This window comes from Pinus tabuliformis, chromosome 8 (assembly GCF_031772625.1).
Source record: "Pinus tabuliformis cultivar Carrire ecotype Pingquan chromosome 8, CPIR1, whole genome shotgun sequence".
NCBI lineage: Eukaryota > Viridiplantae > Streptophyta > Pinopsida > Pinales > Pinaceae > Pinus > Pinus tabuliformis.
In genome coordinates, this window is record NC_142294.1 from 172,901,602 (window position 1) to 172,915,841 (window position 14,240).

The window sequence follows — 14,240 nt, forward strand, 5'->3', positions numbered from 1 at the left end:
AATAAATTTCCTTGTATCTTGTCCAGTAGGCACAATGTTTCTCAAATCAGTGGATGCCTCAGACAAGGTTAAGACTACCCAACTTATTTGTGAAATGATGGAGGAAGTCGTTCAAGAAATGGGAGAAGAACATGTTGTACAAATTGTCACTGACAATGCAGCTAATTATATGGCTGCTGGTAGACTTTTTGAGATTAGGCACCCCACTATTTTTTTGACCTCTTGTGTTGCCCATTACATAGATTTAATGCTTGAGGACATTGGTAAGCTTCATTGGATAAATGAGGTTGTGGAGAGGGAAAAATCCATAGCCAAATACCTGTACAACCACACAATTGTCCTAAACACCATGAGAAAATACACTTAAGGTAAAGAAATTGTTCGACCTGCAGTGACTAGATTTGCAACAAATTTCATATCTTTGCAATTTGTGGTTAAGCAAAAGATAACTCTGAAGAGGGTGTTCTTGGGACCTAAGTGGTTGGCATCTAAACATTCCAAGGCCCTTGAAGGCATTGAAATTGTTGCACTTGTGTTTAATGATGGTTTCTGGAAAAATGTTGAAGATATTACTGTTGTGACAGAGTCCCTTGTCAAAGTTCTCAAGTACTTCAAGTCTCTTAACTTTTTCATTTTCAAAATTTCATTTCAAGCTTCTTTTTAGTTTCAAAGTTTCGTATTTCATTAAATTTGAAAGCTTGAACTTTCAGGATGGTTGATGGTGACAAACCCACTATGGGTTACATTTACGAGGCGATGGATCTCGCAAAGGAGGCCGTCAAAAGAAGATATGGAGATGAGAAGGCAAAGTATCTGCCTCTTTGGGATATTATTATTGATGCACGTTGGGATAATTCCCCCTTACATGCTTTTGGGTACTTCTTAAACCCACAATATTTTTATGGTAAGAGCAAATTTAATGAGGATGGGGAGGTTGGCAGATGTCTTATGACATGCATTGAAAGGTGCTTCCCTGATCCAGAATTTCAAAGTCGTGTCTTTACCCAACTACAGGATTATAGGACGCCAACTAAATTATTTGCGTATACCAGTGCTATACGAGAAAGGACTAAGATGTTGCCAGGTACCCTTTAAGGCTTGAAAGCTTCATCAATTCATTAAATTTGTTTAAACTTTATTTTGTATGTTAAATGTTTTATTCATTTTGTTTTCTTTTAAAGTTTTTACTATTTAGTATTTAGTACTTACTACTCACAAACACTTGCCACTTGCTAGGTCTTTGGTGGCAAAACTTTGGTAGTGATACGCCAGATTTGAAGAGATTTGCCATTCGAATCTTAAACCAATCATGCAGTGCTTCAGGTTGTGAACGCAACTAGAGCATGTTTGAGAAAATACATTCTAAGAAGCGCAATCAATTGACACAAAAGCGCTTAAATGACCTTGTATTTGTCCATTACAATCTACGACTTCGCAACAAGCAAATACTAGGTGAGAGCCTGAATTTGAAGGTTTCATAATCTGATTTGCACTTTAAAGTTCAAACTTTAATTCACATTTCAATGTCTCATGATAATGACAAGTTTGGATCATTCACCAATCGACCTTGAAGAGATAGATCTGCAAACTACAAATGCATCAGATTGGGTCCAATTAGAGGAGGCTCCTCTTTTAAGCCTACATGACTTGGAGAACTTAGAGAGTCAAGCAAGCGAAGGAGTGGGAGGAATCGCTTCTAGTTCTCACTCTTAGAGTCTTAGACTCTCAATTCCTGATTTTTTACTGATTAGTATGTAGTATTTTGTAAACTTTTAGAAGCAGATGATTATAGTTCTATGTAGTCACTAGTTAGGAGTCAGGACTCAGTGCTTTGGATTATGTTTGGACTCATAACTTATATGAGATACTTATTCATTCATGATATTTTGGACATCTATTGATATTATGCATTGTTTGGACATGGCTTTATTGAATATCAATGAAAAATGTTTTTTTTAATTCAACATATATGTATATCTTTATTTATTGAATTCACTGATTTTTTCCCGATTTTTTTCCTATCCGATTAAAACTCTTCGCTCTTTTGCCTTGCCGATTTATTGCCAATTATGAGTCTGGTAACAATGGTGTAGACCATGCTTGAAGAAATCTACCTGAAAACCCTCTTCATCTATTGCTTTATTGGTATCCATTACCTAAACAACTTTTTGAATAATATCCTAATATGAAAATAAGAAACTTGAAGAGAGTGGAGAAGTAACCTAAATCAGGGGCTACTCAAGAACATCATAAAGAGTGGAAGTATGAGCAACCAAAAAAGCAAGATTAAGATCAAAAGGAAGGGACAAGTGGCATGGGAACACGGTGCACCAAAAATGTTTTGAAGGAAGTTGGAGAGAAGCACACAATTCAAGTCTCTATGAGATGAAGAGACATTTCTTGTGGCAGAGAAGGCTAAAATAGGAGGCTTAAAATCAATCTACGAAGGTAGATTGTGAGAGGCGGCATGTTGGAGTAGGTGATTGAGTGTTTTACAATGCAAGTTGTACCAACGAATCGAGGGGCAAGACCCAAGTTTTGGGTAAAAGGAGATGGACTAAGTGATGAAGGATAAAACTTGATGGCACATCCCAAATGGTAGATGAGAGACAAGCGTACTTGGTGAAGGCAAATTTGAGAGATGATACCTTGAATTCGGAAGGGGGTATCTGGCAGAAGATGAGATGAGAAAGTAGCGAGGTGCCCTTTGTTGAAAAAGACAATAGTCTGAGGTTAGCCCAGAGAGGAGAGTGGGGTCGAGGAAGGGGAGGGATTAACACAAAAGGAGGACAAAAGGGCATGATCAGCAAAAGGGATGGGGGTTACTAAAAAGTGGCAAATATGAGGAAGTAAATCTTGGCTAAACATGCCATAGATTAATCCACTATGCTAGCCCCTCCACCATGAGGGAGACGTGAAGCGACCAAATGCAGGGCAATAAGAGAGGCCATAGAGGATAAAAATCTCATGAGATTATGATAGGGCCCTAACATGTTGTCAAAGATACAATGAAGTCCCACTAAATCCAGATCGATCTCCAAGGTACAAAATGCATCCTTAGCACAACCATGAAGAGGGAGATGGAGAACTTTAGTGTAGGCATTGAAGTCCCCTAAGAGGATGCATCTCTAATTGTTGAATATTGAGAGATGTTCGCATACAAATCTAGGGAGGGGTCTCCATGTGAATCATTGTGAATAGCAAACTGAGATGATGCTAGGGGGCATAGCACACTATTGTGTAGATTTCTCTAGGTAGTGGAGATACCCCGTGAATCTAAATCCACATGAACTTAGCAAACTCATCTGAAGAGACCATAGAAACTCTCCCCTGGAGCTAGTTCATGGTCGAACATGCAACCCCACCTGACCCTTTAACACCTCTTAAAATTATGGTCTCTTGTCGACAAACTAAAAACCAATGATATCTTGTTATGTCAGAAAGAGGACGGACAAGACTCTCATGGGTTCTCAGTGATAAATTGCACATCCAATGAGCCAAAAGACACCATTGTCGTTCCAGTGTCCTACTAAAATATGTGATCCATATCGCCTCTCCCAACAGGCCATCATTTGGAGAACCCTAAGCGAGACCATCCTAGAGGAGGGGAATCATGGATGACAACTCTGAGATCTTTGATAACCACCATTTCCCTACCTGTCGTGATGCGGCCACCTATTGCTTAGAGTGTTTAAGTTCTACAAATTGGGATCTAATGAGGTCCTCATCAAGAAATATATTGTCAAGGGAGAATACATTCCACTTCCCCCAAAGGGCTTAGAGCCAATCACTTGGTGACCCAAAACAGCGGAAAAAGTGTGGAGTTGAATCTAAGCCAAGCCCTTCCAAGGGTGATCTTTAGGAAACTAAGGGTATCAAAAAGGAACATGGTACCAATCTACAAAGGGTCAGGTGATGGAGAGGGTAACCGAAGCCCCCTTACTTTGAGTTCTAGCTCTCAGGCCCGCCTAATGGGCTCCTCAATGAGCTTGGTCTACACTACTTCCTCAACGACCACCATTGGAGGGGCCTCATCCTTTTCATGAACAACCTGCACTTGTTAATTAATGTGGGTCTCGATTTCCTGCTTGAGTGTGGCCCATTGGTTTCAAATATCTTCATGATTGTTTTTTAGGCCAAGAATCTCTACATGCAAGACATCATTTGGTGGATGGAGAGTTTCAGTAGTTCGAGGGATAAATTTGATGCTTCCACCTTAGATATTTTGTTCAAAAGTATTTGAATTTCCTTCTCCATATGTTCCAAAACCTTGGCAAGTTTATGAAAGTAGGGAATAATAGAAACTAGGCCTATTTGAGGTGTTACCATGCCATCCAATCTAATCGTGCCACCTATAGGCTTCATGTTATCTAAAGTGACATGTTTGGGGCTTCCAGACTACTTTTCGAGTTGCAAACAATCACTTCAACCTCTACAAATGCATGCATGGAGCATATGTGTGTTAGGGATGAGAAGAGAGAATAAAAAGGAGAAGAGACGAGGTAGTGAGGGGCGAGAGGGCAGAGAGGAGGGGGCTTGGTAGAACAAAGAGGAAGGGAATGATGCCAGCAAAGGGGAGATGGATGGAGCAAAGGAGTAAAGGATCAACAATGCATGGAACCTACAGACAAGGGCTCGAGGTTCGCACCAATCTAGGGCTTGGGTTGAGAGCGCAAGGGAGCTTGGGGTCACCAATTTGCACCAATTGAGAGCTTGGGGCAAGGATGCATGGGCTTGGGACGAGGGTGCAGTGGAAAGTTGTGATTGGTAAAGGGCACAAAAGTAGGAGGGAAGCATGGAGAGAATTGTCTAGTTCTATTGTTGTCACGATCAAGGACATGAACAAGAAATAGTTTACAAACAAGAGAAGGGAGCTCGTGGTCAGAGAAAGCTTGACGGCAAGAAATCTTGCAACCGTGGAAGAGTCACAGTCGAGGGGAACTTGCCACAAGCCAAAGGCGACTCGCGACTCAAAGGCACGGACAGATTTCACGGTCAAGGAATAATCATGGCAAGCGATTACTCAAGGGCACAAACAGAATTTGTGGCCAAGTGCTCACCTCATTGGCATATAAACATATTACATGCCCAATGACCTTAACTATGGACTCATGTGGACTTAATTACAAAGAGATGACAGCACTTTCCAATCAAGGAATACGAGAAACTAAAATAAATGGTTCCTTACCATGAAGAAGGATAATGAAATTTATGGGTGTATATTTTCATGTGACAACTTCTTATTATAGGTTCGTAAGTGTTTATTTTCATATGACAACTTCACATTACAAATTTGTGGATATATTCAACAAGAGAAGGTCATTGTTTCTATTAGCCCTAGTTGCAAGAATAATTTCATCAATGTTAACTTGGCTAAAAGATTGCACACTCCTACAAAGCATATTCAAAAAACACACAAGTTGAAGGTGAGAATGTTTAAATTTTTAAAAAATTAAAAATACCATCGCTGTTTGTGTTGCATTTCATGTTATAGATATAGATGAAGCAGATATTATTTTGGAATATCTTTGGATGGACTCAGTTAATACAATTAACATTAATGTGCAAAAGATATTTTTGAAGCTTTGGTATAAGGAAAAGAAAATTACATTGCAAGATATTTCTCTTACTAAACAAGATGGGCCCAAAGGGGCACCAAAAGGAGTCCTTGCAAGGAAACTCATTGGAGGACCCACAAAGAGTTTGAGGTTGAATCAAACAAAGGGCCTCGGAAGCACATGAAGTAAAGCCCTCGGAACAACATAAGAAGGAAGCAAAAGATAAGGAGCTAAATGATTCAAAAGAATCCTGTGTTGAAGAGTCCAAGCAAGAAGAATTGAGAGAGCTAAGATTGATGTATATTGCCACCCACACCACTCAGAGAAATAACAATCATCGAGGCAAGGGCATAGGCATCAACAAACTTATCATGAACTAACATAGAACTAGAAAGTCAACCAGTCAAGAAGCACATAGAGGACTAAAAGCAATGCATGGAAATCAGAGTAGCATGGCAAGGATCAATTGGAATCCAAACAGAGGTGGCAAGGAAGTAGTTGGACCCCATGTTCACATTCACTAGGACGGATGGATGTTTGTGCTTGGTACCAACGGGCTACATTGCTTAGCATGTCATATTGTATGGCTTCCTCCCATGCTTTGAGGATGAAACATGTGAAGGGGGATGAAATGTAATGTGCCTAGGGAGGATCCCAAGACATACAGCATTAAGATCCTCAATCTCTGGTCCTCTTATTATATCACAACATCCACGCTTCCTTATCCTTTTGTTGGACGATGAATTTATAATTTTATAGATCTTAGCTAGATTCCAGTTCTGCTTTCCTTTCTTTTGCTTCTTACTTCAGCACTTATATAGAAGTTGCTTTTGCATTCACATTTTGTATTTACATTGGATTGTACCTATTGGTCCCATTAACCTGCATTTGTGATCATTTGCTGGAAGTTATTAAAATTAACGTATCTTATATTCAACTTGTATGTGAAAGGAAAATTCTACATGACAGATTCTTAATACAGCCCCAAGGGCCCAAACACATTGAATGAATCAAACATTTCAAATTGAAATTTTAAAAAGTTAAACAAAAACAAAAAAAAAAACTAGTTCCACTGTAAGCTCAGGGACTCACAATGTTTGCTAGCAAGGCATGACAAGAAAGGAAAAGCAAGAACAAAGATAGCAAAATTATAAATACCTGGAGAAAAGCTTTACAACCTCGTCACACTCTCTTGGATCATAAAACCAAATTCCAATCACTTCCTGGTTTGCATTTCGATAGAGTAAATAAGGAAGATTTATTTCGTATTCAAAATCGCTGAGTAGATCCTCCACCAAATTCTCTGATTGTAATACAAAATAACCCATCAATTGGTCTCAGTTCATTAAACATACAACATAAAGCATATCCAAACAAAAGCAATTATCTGGAATTCATAATTCTAGAAATACCATTGGCTTGTTATACCAATGGTATTGACACATTTCTATGAATGATGATCCATGGCAATGATGAAATAGCAGAGAAAAAATGCATCTATTGCTATTGGCATAACTGCGACAATGGACAACATCGATGATAAAAAAGCATAGTATGTGACAACTGCCTGACTAAAAGGACTAAGGCTCACAAATAAGGCAATTTATAATGATCATGATTTGAAATTCTGATGCAACATTACTACATACTTTCACTTCAGTTCAGACAAAGACTTTACAAGCTTGTCAAGTGTTTGGATTTTATATAGGACATATTAAAAATACTGGCCTTTATTACATGGTATAAAACTACATCACAGTTATCCAATTAGGCTTGTTTGATCAAATTAGGGTTTACAAAAATGTATGACTGAAGAGTAAAGAAAGTTTTCATAGAAAATGCTAAGTTTTAAGGAAAATAATGCCCATTTGAAGCACATTTTGTATTCTAATCATCTTGAACGTTGTGTGAAATTTGATTAGCAAGTTTTCTGCTCTTTCAAATATTCATCTTTGACACTAAAAATGGGATGATCATTATGATCGTGTCCCACAATAACACATTCTATCATCCTCAGACAGTAAGAACAAGCACTGTGCAACTCCTTGATTGGAAAAAGAATCAAGCACGAGAGCAGGTACATTTCAGAGAGCATGTATGCAAAACCATGTTGGCCTTTCTTAAAAGTATCCACAGCTTAAAAGGCAAGCTAGATCCAACCTCATAGAAACCATCTATATGAAAACTGGCTACAAAGCTAACCTAACATTATGCTAACTGATTAACTATGGGTGATATCTAAGAGCAAGTTACTAATTTTTTTTCCATGGAGTTCTCTACAAGGTTTTTGTGAGCATTCCAATCAGTGTACTGAATATGGATACAATGATGGATTATACTACCATTATCTTAAATTTTAATAGTCCAGAATACAACCTCAAGAGTCAAAAGCAACCATCCAAGAAAGCAGCAAGGCTATACCTTGTCAACAGTTGAAAATCATCAGACAGAAGGTGAGAGACAAGCGACCATTTCCATCCAATTTCTGTAATGACACTAGTATCTCATGTGAAACAATTGAATGTCATCACCAATGGTTGATTTTGTTTGCTAAAATATTATGTACATAATGTTCATGCAGGTTTTTCAGATAATGGGTTTGCAAAGTAAGACAGAGCTATGGCTCAGATTTTGCTAATAGGGGCCTCAAGGCCCCAGTTTTGAAAATCTCAAAGCCCAGAAGTGCTCAGAAATTGAAAGATTATTCATCTTCTGGAGTTCCAGAACTTCTGGGTATAGCCAAGGTCCTTCAAATTTTGTTGTAAAATTAATAATAAAATCTCCGTCATGGTAAAAAAATTATTCACACGGATTTAACTTCAGTCAAACGAAGTAAACATACATTTTTCAGATTTCTGCAGCAATAAAAAGCAAAAATTTACAAATATCTCATCTTGTCTACAATCCATAAATGATAAAACTAAATGCTAGCTTTTGGGGCATGGTTATCATTCTTTTTTTGTAGTACCACTCTGATGGAAGGCACCTCTCCAGGAGGGCAACTGGATGATCAGGAATGGTTACAAATTGCTTGGGCATTCAGTTCATTAGGTTGCAACTGGGTTTCTGTGGAAACATCATTGTAAAGTTACATTCAATGAGGATCCTCACGCACGACCTTACGGGACTTGAGAAGCTTTAAGCGAGAGTTGGCTTTGCTCCTGATAATTCAACTCAGTGCATTCTGTCATGATGGTGAAAGTCCCTCCCTGTGGGAACTCGGGCTGGACTTTCTAGGTTCTGTAGGCTGGGACTTTCCTTACAACCCTGTTGTCCACATGTTGTAAACACCTTGAATCCTAATGTACTTATTTGCAGTGTTGCAAACATCCCAATTTTATCACGATAAAATCCCAAAATCGTAAATTTTTGGCCTAGCCAATGTTTGTCAATTTTTACTGATATTTTGGTGGTATCTTAATTTTGCCGATGTTTGCATATTTTATCAATACTTTCCTGATTTTTACAATATTTTTGTTTTCTAAACCCTTGTCGATTTTATCCCGGTGCCGATGTTTACAACATTGCTTGTTTGTCCTCTTAAGTAATTTACTAATATATGAAGCATTTTTCATTTAAAAAAACTAGAAGGCAATGTGAAAGGAAGGCTGATTAAGATCTATGGTAGTAAACCATAGTCAAAGTCCACAATGAAGAAATACAAGTTTGAGAGGCCATAAAGACTCAATTCATTCATAAGACATGAATTTCCAGATGTATTGGTGACAAGATTTTTTATTTTCAAGATGTCGTGAATATTTTGCTTAGTTTACATTGTACAATGACGAAGAATTTTCCTCATGGTGATTGCTAGTCCAAGGCCCATGTAGTCAATGCAGGAACCCTGACAGTTCCACACTTCAACAGAACATCACAGACGCTTAGAGAACCATTCTTTGTATTTACTTCAGAATATTCCCACTAGACCAAACATCTATTGCACCGTCATATAATCTTAAATACAGTGCAATATCTTTGGTAACACTGCATTAGGATTTGTGCTATAGTATCATCATCTGTAGTTTAATTTTGGTTGATTTTGACAATTTGTAAAAGTTGTTTTGTACTCAGTTATTGTGCAGATCATATTTGACACCACTACTGCTGTAGAGTAGCCTTTATTGAGCTCAACATTCAATATGATGTAGATTTTCCATTTTACTTTTAGACGATTTATCCTTGAACAGAATTCGTTTGGTCAAAAGTATCCAGTGTACATATGTTTGATAAACGTTACGCTCTTGGACAAAGCCTTTTTTCCTGTTCAGTATCTTGTCAAGTCAGTGTACTCACTGTTTACTAATAATCAATTTAATTCAAGATCCATCAAAAGCTGAGTATAAGGACTGGCCCCATCCTTACTGAAAATTTATACCCGTGAGAGTTTGGTAGCTATAAATAGAGATTCTCTTCTTCTTTTTGCATATATGTAACAATTAAATTATGAATTAAATGGAAGCAGATGAACAATCACAAGAGATACCAAGCAGTGAGGGCACAAAGGATTGGATTTGACACCACTCATAATTTACCTGGCACCAAAACAGCCTGAAAATTGTGCATACTAACAAGAAAACAGGGATAAATAGGGAAAATAACTACTTTTGCTTTGGAATACATAAATCAAATTAGGCAGCACTCTGATTAGCCTGAGAGGGAAATCGAATGCATTCTGCCATCCTTGGACCATGATTCACTTGTGCAGTTGGACTGAGGAAGAGAAAATCAATACAACTTTTGATCACAATGAGATGATAATGAGACCTTCAATGGAATATGTATTTCTGGTTACGAAGCTCCTTTTGGAAGCAGATGAACAATCACAAAAGAGACCTAGTGGTGAGGGGGCAAAGGAGTGGTTTTGAAACCACCCATGATTTACCTGGCATCAAAACAGCCCAAAAATTGTGCATACTAACATGATAAGGCAGGGTAAATAGAAAGCCCCAAGGGTTAGTTCAGTTGGTCGATTTCCCGTTGCTAAGTACCTCGCCGATCGGGAGGTCACAGGGTCAATTCTTCTCGACACCCTTGGGGTTAAGCCCTGCTAGTTTGGCCGGCGGCATTTGATCCCTTCGGGTTGATCAGCCCAGATTTTCCGGTGGACGTCGCGGCCACCCAATGTCCATGAACCACATTTTAAAAGAAAGGGGGGCAGGGTAAATAGAGCAAATAATTACTTTTGCTTTCCGAAGGAGTAGATAAATCAGCTTAGGCAGTACTATGATTAGCCTGCGAGGGTAATAGAATGCATTCTGCTACCCCTAGACCATGATTCACTTGTGCAGTTGGACTGAGGAAGAGAATATTAATATAACTTTTGATCATGATGAGATCTTGAAAGAGAATATGTATTTCTGCCTACCTAGCTCCTTTCAGAAGGGACATGGCCATAACTTCTAATTAGCCTTTGGCAAACCTTGAATTAAACTGATAAGACTGATTATACTGGCTGGACGAGATACTTGACCAAAATAAATGGTGAATGTTGTGGCCAGAGACATAATAGCAAAATCACAAAAGGATGCACTGCATTCGGAAGCACCAACCTCGTCATCAGGCTGGCAGAGCGGTGGTAGTAAGGAACAAAGACACAGCTGGCCCACAAAACCTGCTCAGCAGAAAGAAAAGTTGCCTACACTCGCACTTGCTATTTATAAGGGAAAGATGCCACCTGAAACTCGCACTGATAACCAAGAAACTATCATTACAGACCCGGGAGCCTGATGTTACTGGTAGGGAGCTAACCCCCAAAGACCACGATGATATACCGTCTACTGCTCGGCCTCTCATTGCTGCGCCTAATGTTCCTGGCTATGTTTGTTACTGCGCTTTAAGCCATTTGACTATTCTATGTATGCCCACGGGTTCAGTATTAGGTTAACGGCTGTTTTTTGGTGTAACAAGGCCAGTATATTATCTCATTGATTGTAGCAGCTACATTTGCAGCCCACAATTTTTTCTGTATAGAATGCCCATGTACATGTCTCGTTTATATATAAAAAATAGGGCGGGTGGGTGGATGAACTGCCATGATTGAAAATTGTAATTAGCTACTGTTGACCTTCCAAACCACAGGGAAAACATGGGTGGCTAACAAGTACAGAATTAAGTTTGAGACCTGAGCATCGTCAGCTCAAAATTAAAATCATATATCTGGCGGAGTGACAGACACATCCTCAATGCCTATGAAGTCACCGTGAAAAACCGGCTACTGTGCAGCTCAAATGAACCGCCTTTTTGGTCCATAACATGATCTACAGATTTTAATTTTTCGTTAAAATAATTATCCCAAAATTAAGACCAATACATTTCCTTGCACAGCAATTCATAGCTATGAATTTGGCTGTAGCGAAACAATAATGCAGATGAAATAAATATGTTTTTAATCTCTCAATCTCTACATACCCGCACTACGCCGGTTCATGACGATGAACTGAAACCGTGGCTGGGTCCTCCTGTGAACATAAATAATATCACGTACGATTGATTATTTATCACGGCAAGAGCTTCTAAGTACAGAAATTTAACAGTGAAAAACTCAGGATCAAAAACAACCTCTTGACAACAAATAGAGGTCCCTCGACATCCTTGCGACTCTGCAGAAGAAACAGATGGTTGAATTGAATTAGAATAAGAGGGTTTGATAAAGATGGGGTTTTGAAGTGGTATAAACAATTGATTACCCATTGGCTGAGCTCCATGTTGAAGTCGTAGAGAGTGACATGGCCGGCGGTGGCGAGAATTTCTTCGACATGGCAGTCGATCCGCTGCAGAACCGTGAGGTTGGAGTCATTGGTGACCTGCTGGCTCAACTGGGGGATTATTTTACCGTTCTGAGACATTTGGCCTATTGCCTGTGCTGAAGCTTCTGTTCCTTCCCTGGACTTCGCTTGTTTTACCTGTCGTCAATTCACCAATCATCCGAGCATTCGTCTCTTCTCATAATGGCGGCCTAGCTTTCTGGATAGGGAAGCAAAGACCACTGCCAGTCATTCACTCAGACGGGAATGTTATGGCATGGTATTCTTTTCCGTGCAGTTAACTTTGAACGTGCCCAGGTTTGCCGACATTATTATTATAGTGTTGTTATACAAGGAGTTCTCAACAGTATTGTCAAAGTTTGAGCATTTTTTTCCCTGGTCTCCTTCAAATTAAAAAACGGATTATAATTTTGTTTGGTGTGAGCGTGCCCTTTGGAGCATAGTGTATCTAACTACTCAAAAATTAAGTTCATGGATTAATGTTTATATTTTATAATTCAATATAAATATTTATTTATTAATGAGTGGATATAAAATTAATATCATGTTAATTTTTTATAATCTGGACAGATGTAATGGTGAAGAAGAGGGGTTTTTGGGCAATGTAATGGTGAATGACACGTGATCTTTTTAAGGAAGTTTATATCTAAGGATTAATATTTATTTTTAGGTTTAACATATTTTTTATTATATATTAGTTTAGATTTATATTAATTTTGAAATTTTTTTTGAGATTTTTATATATTAATTTATATTTATATTAATTTTGATTTTATTTTTTTTGAGGTGTAAATGTTTTTTTTAGAGTGAAGAAATCTAATTTTTTTCTAAAATAGGTTTCGGTCAGTTTAATTATTAATTATAATTATAATTATTTATTTTATTTTGTTTGTTAAAAATTTATTTTATTTTGAGGGAAGTTGGAACACGAGGGATCATTTATCACCCTGATGAAGAAATAGAGTCGAATTTCATTTGGGTATTAGATTGCGCAACAAATAACCAAGCAGGAGTGCTAGCCCTATGGCAAGGCCTGAAGATTGCAACTGAAAGGGGGATTCTTCAGCTAACAGTTTTTTGTGATTCCATGATAGTTATTCAAAAGCTCCACCAAGACAAAGATCTCCTCGAAAGAGACCAATCTCTAATTTTCTCCAAAATAAGGTTGTTAATCTAGAAGTTTGAAACTATTGCCTTCATTAACAACAAAAGGGAAAATAATCAAAGTGTTGAGGAATAAGCTAATAAGGGAGCAAATTTAGAGCAAGGGACAATAATTCAGGACCAAGGAGCTTCATTCTTACTTCATATACCATGATTATTGAATCAAACATGATCGAGACAATCATATCCCATTTAATCTCCTTCGAGGAATTGATTAAAGCATAATCAAGTGTTGTCATGCTATTTATTAACGACTCTAATCTCATGACAGTGAATAGACCTAAGGGTTGGTTACCTTGCAAGTTGGATCGTGGTGGAAATCCATCCAGCTGGGCGATCGAGGCGAGTGAAGACAGGTGGAACTTCATCCCACGTGAATTTAAACTTTGCATAATGGTTTTGCAGGCTAGTACTCCACTGGCAGTGATCTAGGTTGATATTGGTAGTTGCCCGCCTATTCCTCTTGGACCCCCACCGTTGTTTCTTTTTAGTTTCCTGAATTATAACACAACTTACTATTTTTAGCAATTTTTCGGGTCCTAAACTTCTGGCACCATTTTGAGGGACTAAAAGACATTCTTAGGGAAAACAAAGAGACGAAAAAGTCCCAAACAATTTACTAAGTTGTCTTTGGCCTCCTCTTCAAGATCTTCGAAACAAGGTATTATGATAGCCAAACGGAGATCGTATGCCAAAGTTACGACCTCGGGAAGTTGATGTACCAATTTACCCAAACGAGGTCCACAGTTTTGGC

The 14,240-nt window shown here is 38.3% G+C and overlaps 1 protein-coding gene across 3 annotated transcripts in view; it reads right to left on the reverse strand.

Annotated features, from left to right (window-relative positions):
• LOC149234687 (mRNA-decapping enzyme-like protein) overlaps window positions 1-12,722 on the reverse strand; it is a 126,303-nt gene extending 113,581 nt beyond the window's left edge. The window contains exons 1-4 of one of the 3 annotated variants that reach the window (XM_089371907.1): window positions 12,245-12,719; window positions 12,117-12,157; window positions 11,967-12,016; window positions 6,717-6,861 (exon numbers count right to left, since the gene is read on the reverse strand). In XM_089371907.1, the coding sequence (XP_089228033.1) occupies window positions 6,717-6,861; window positions 11,967-12,016; window positions 12,117-12,157; window positions 12,245-12,403 (395 nt within the window). In that variant the 5' untranslated portion in view covers window positions 12,404-12,719. Of the gene's footprint in view, window positions 1-6,716; window positions 6,862-11,966; window positions 12,017-12,116; window positions 12,158-12,244 lie in introns of all 3 variants that reach the window. The other 2 variants (XM_089371908.1, XM_089371909.1) reach the window with 2 other exon arrangements.
• Between the last annotated feature and the right edge of the window lie 1,518 nt (window positions 12,723-14,240).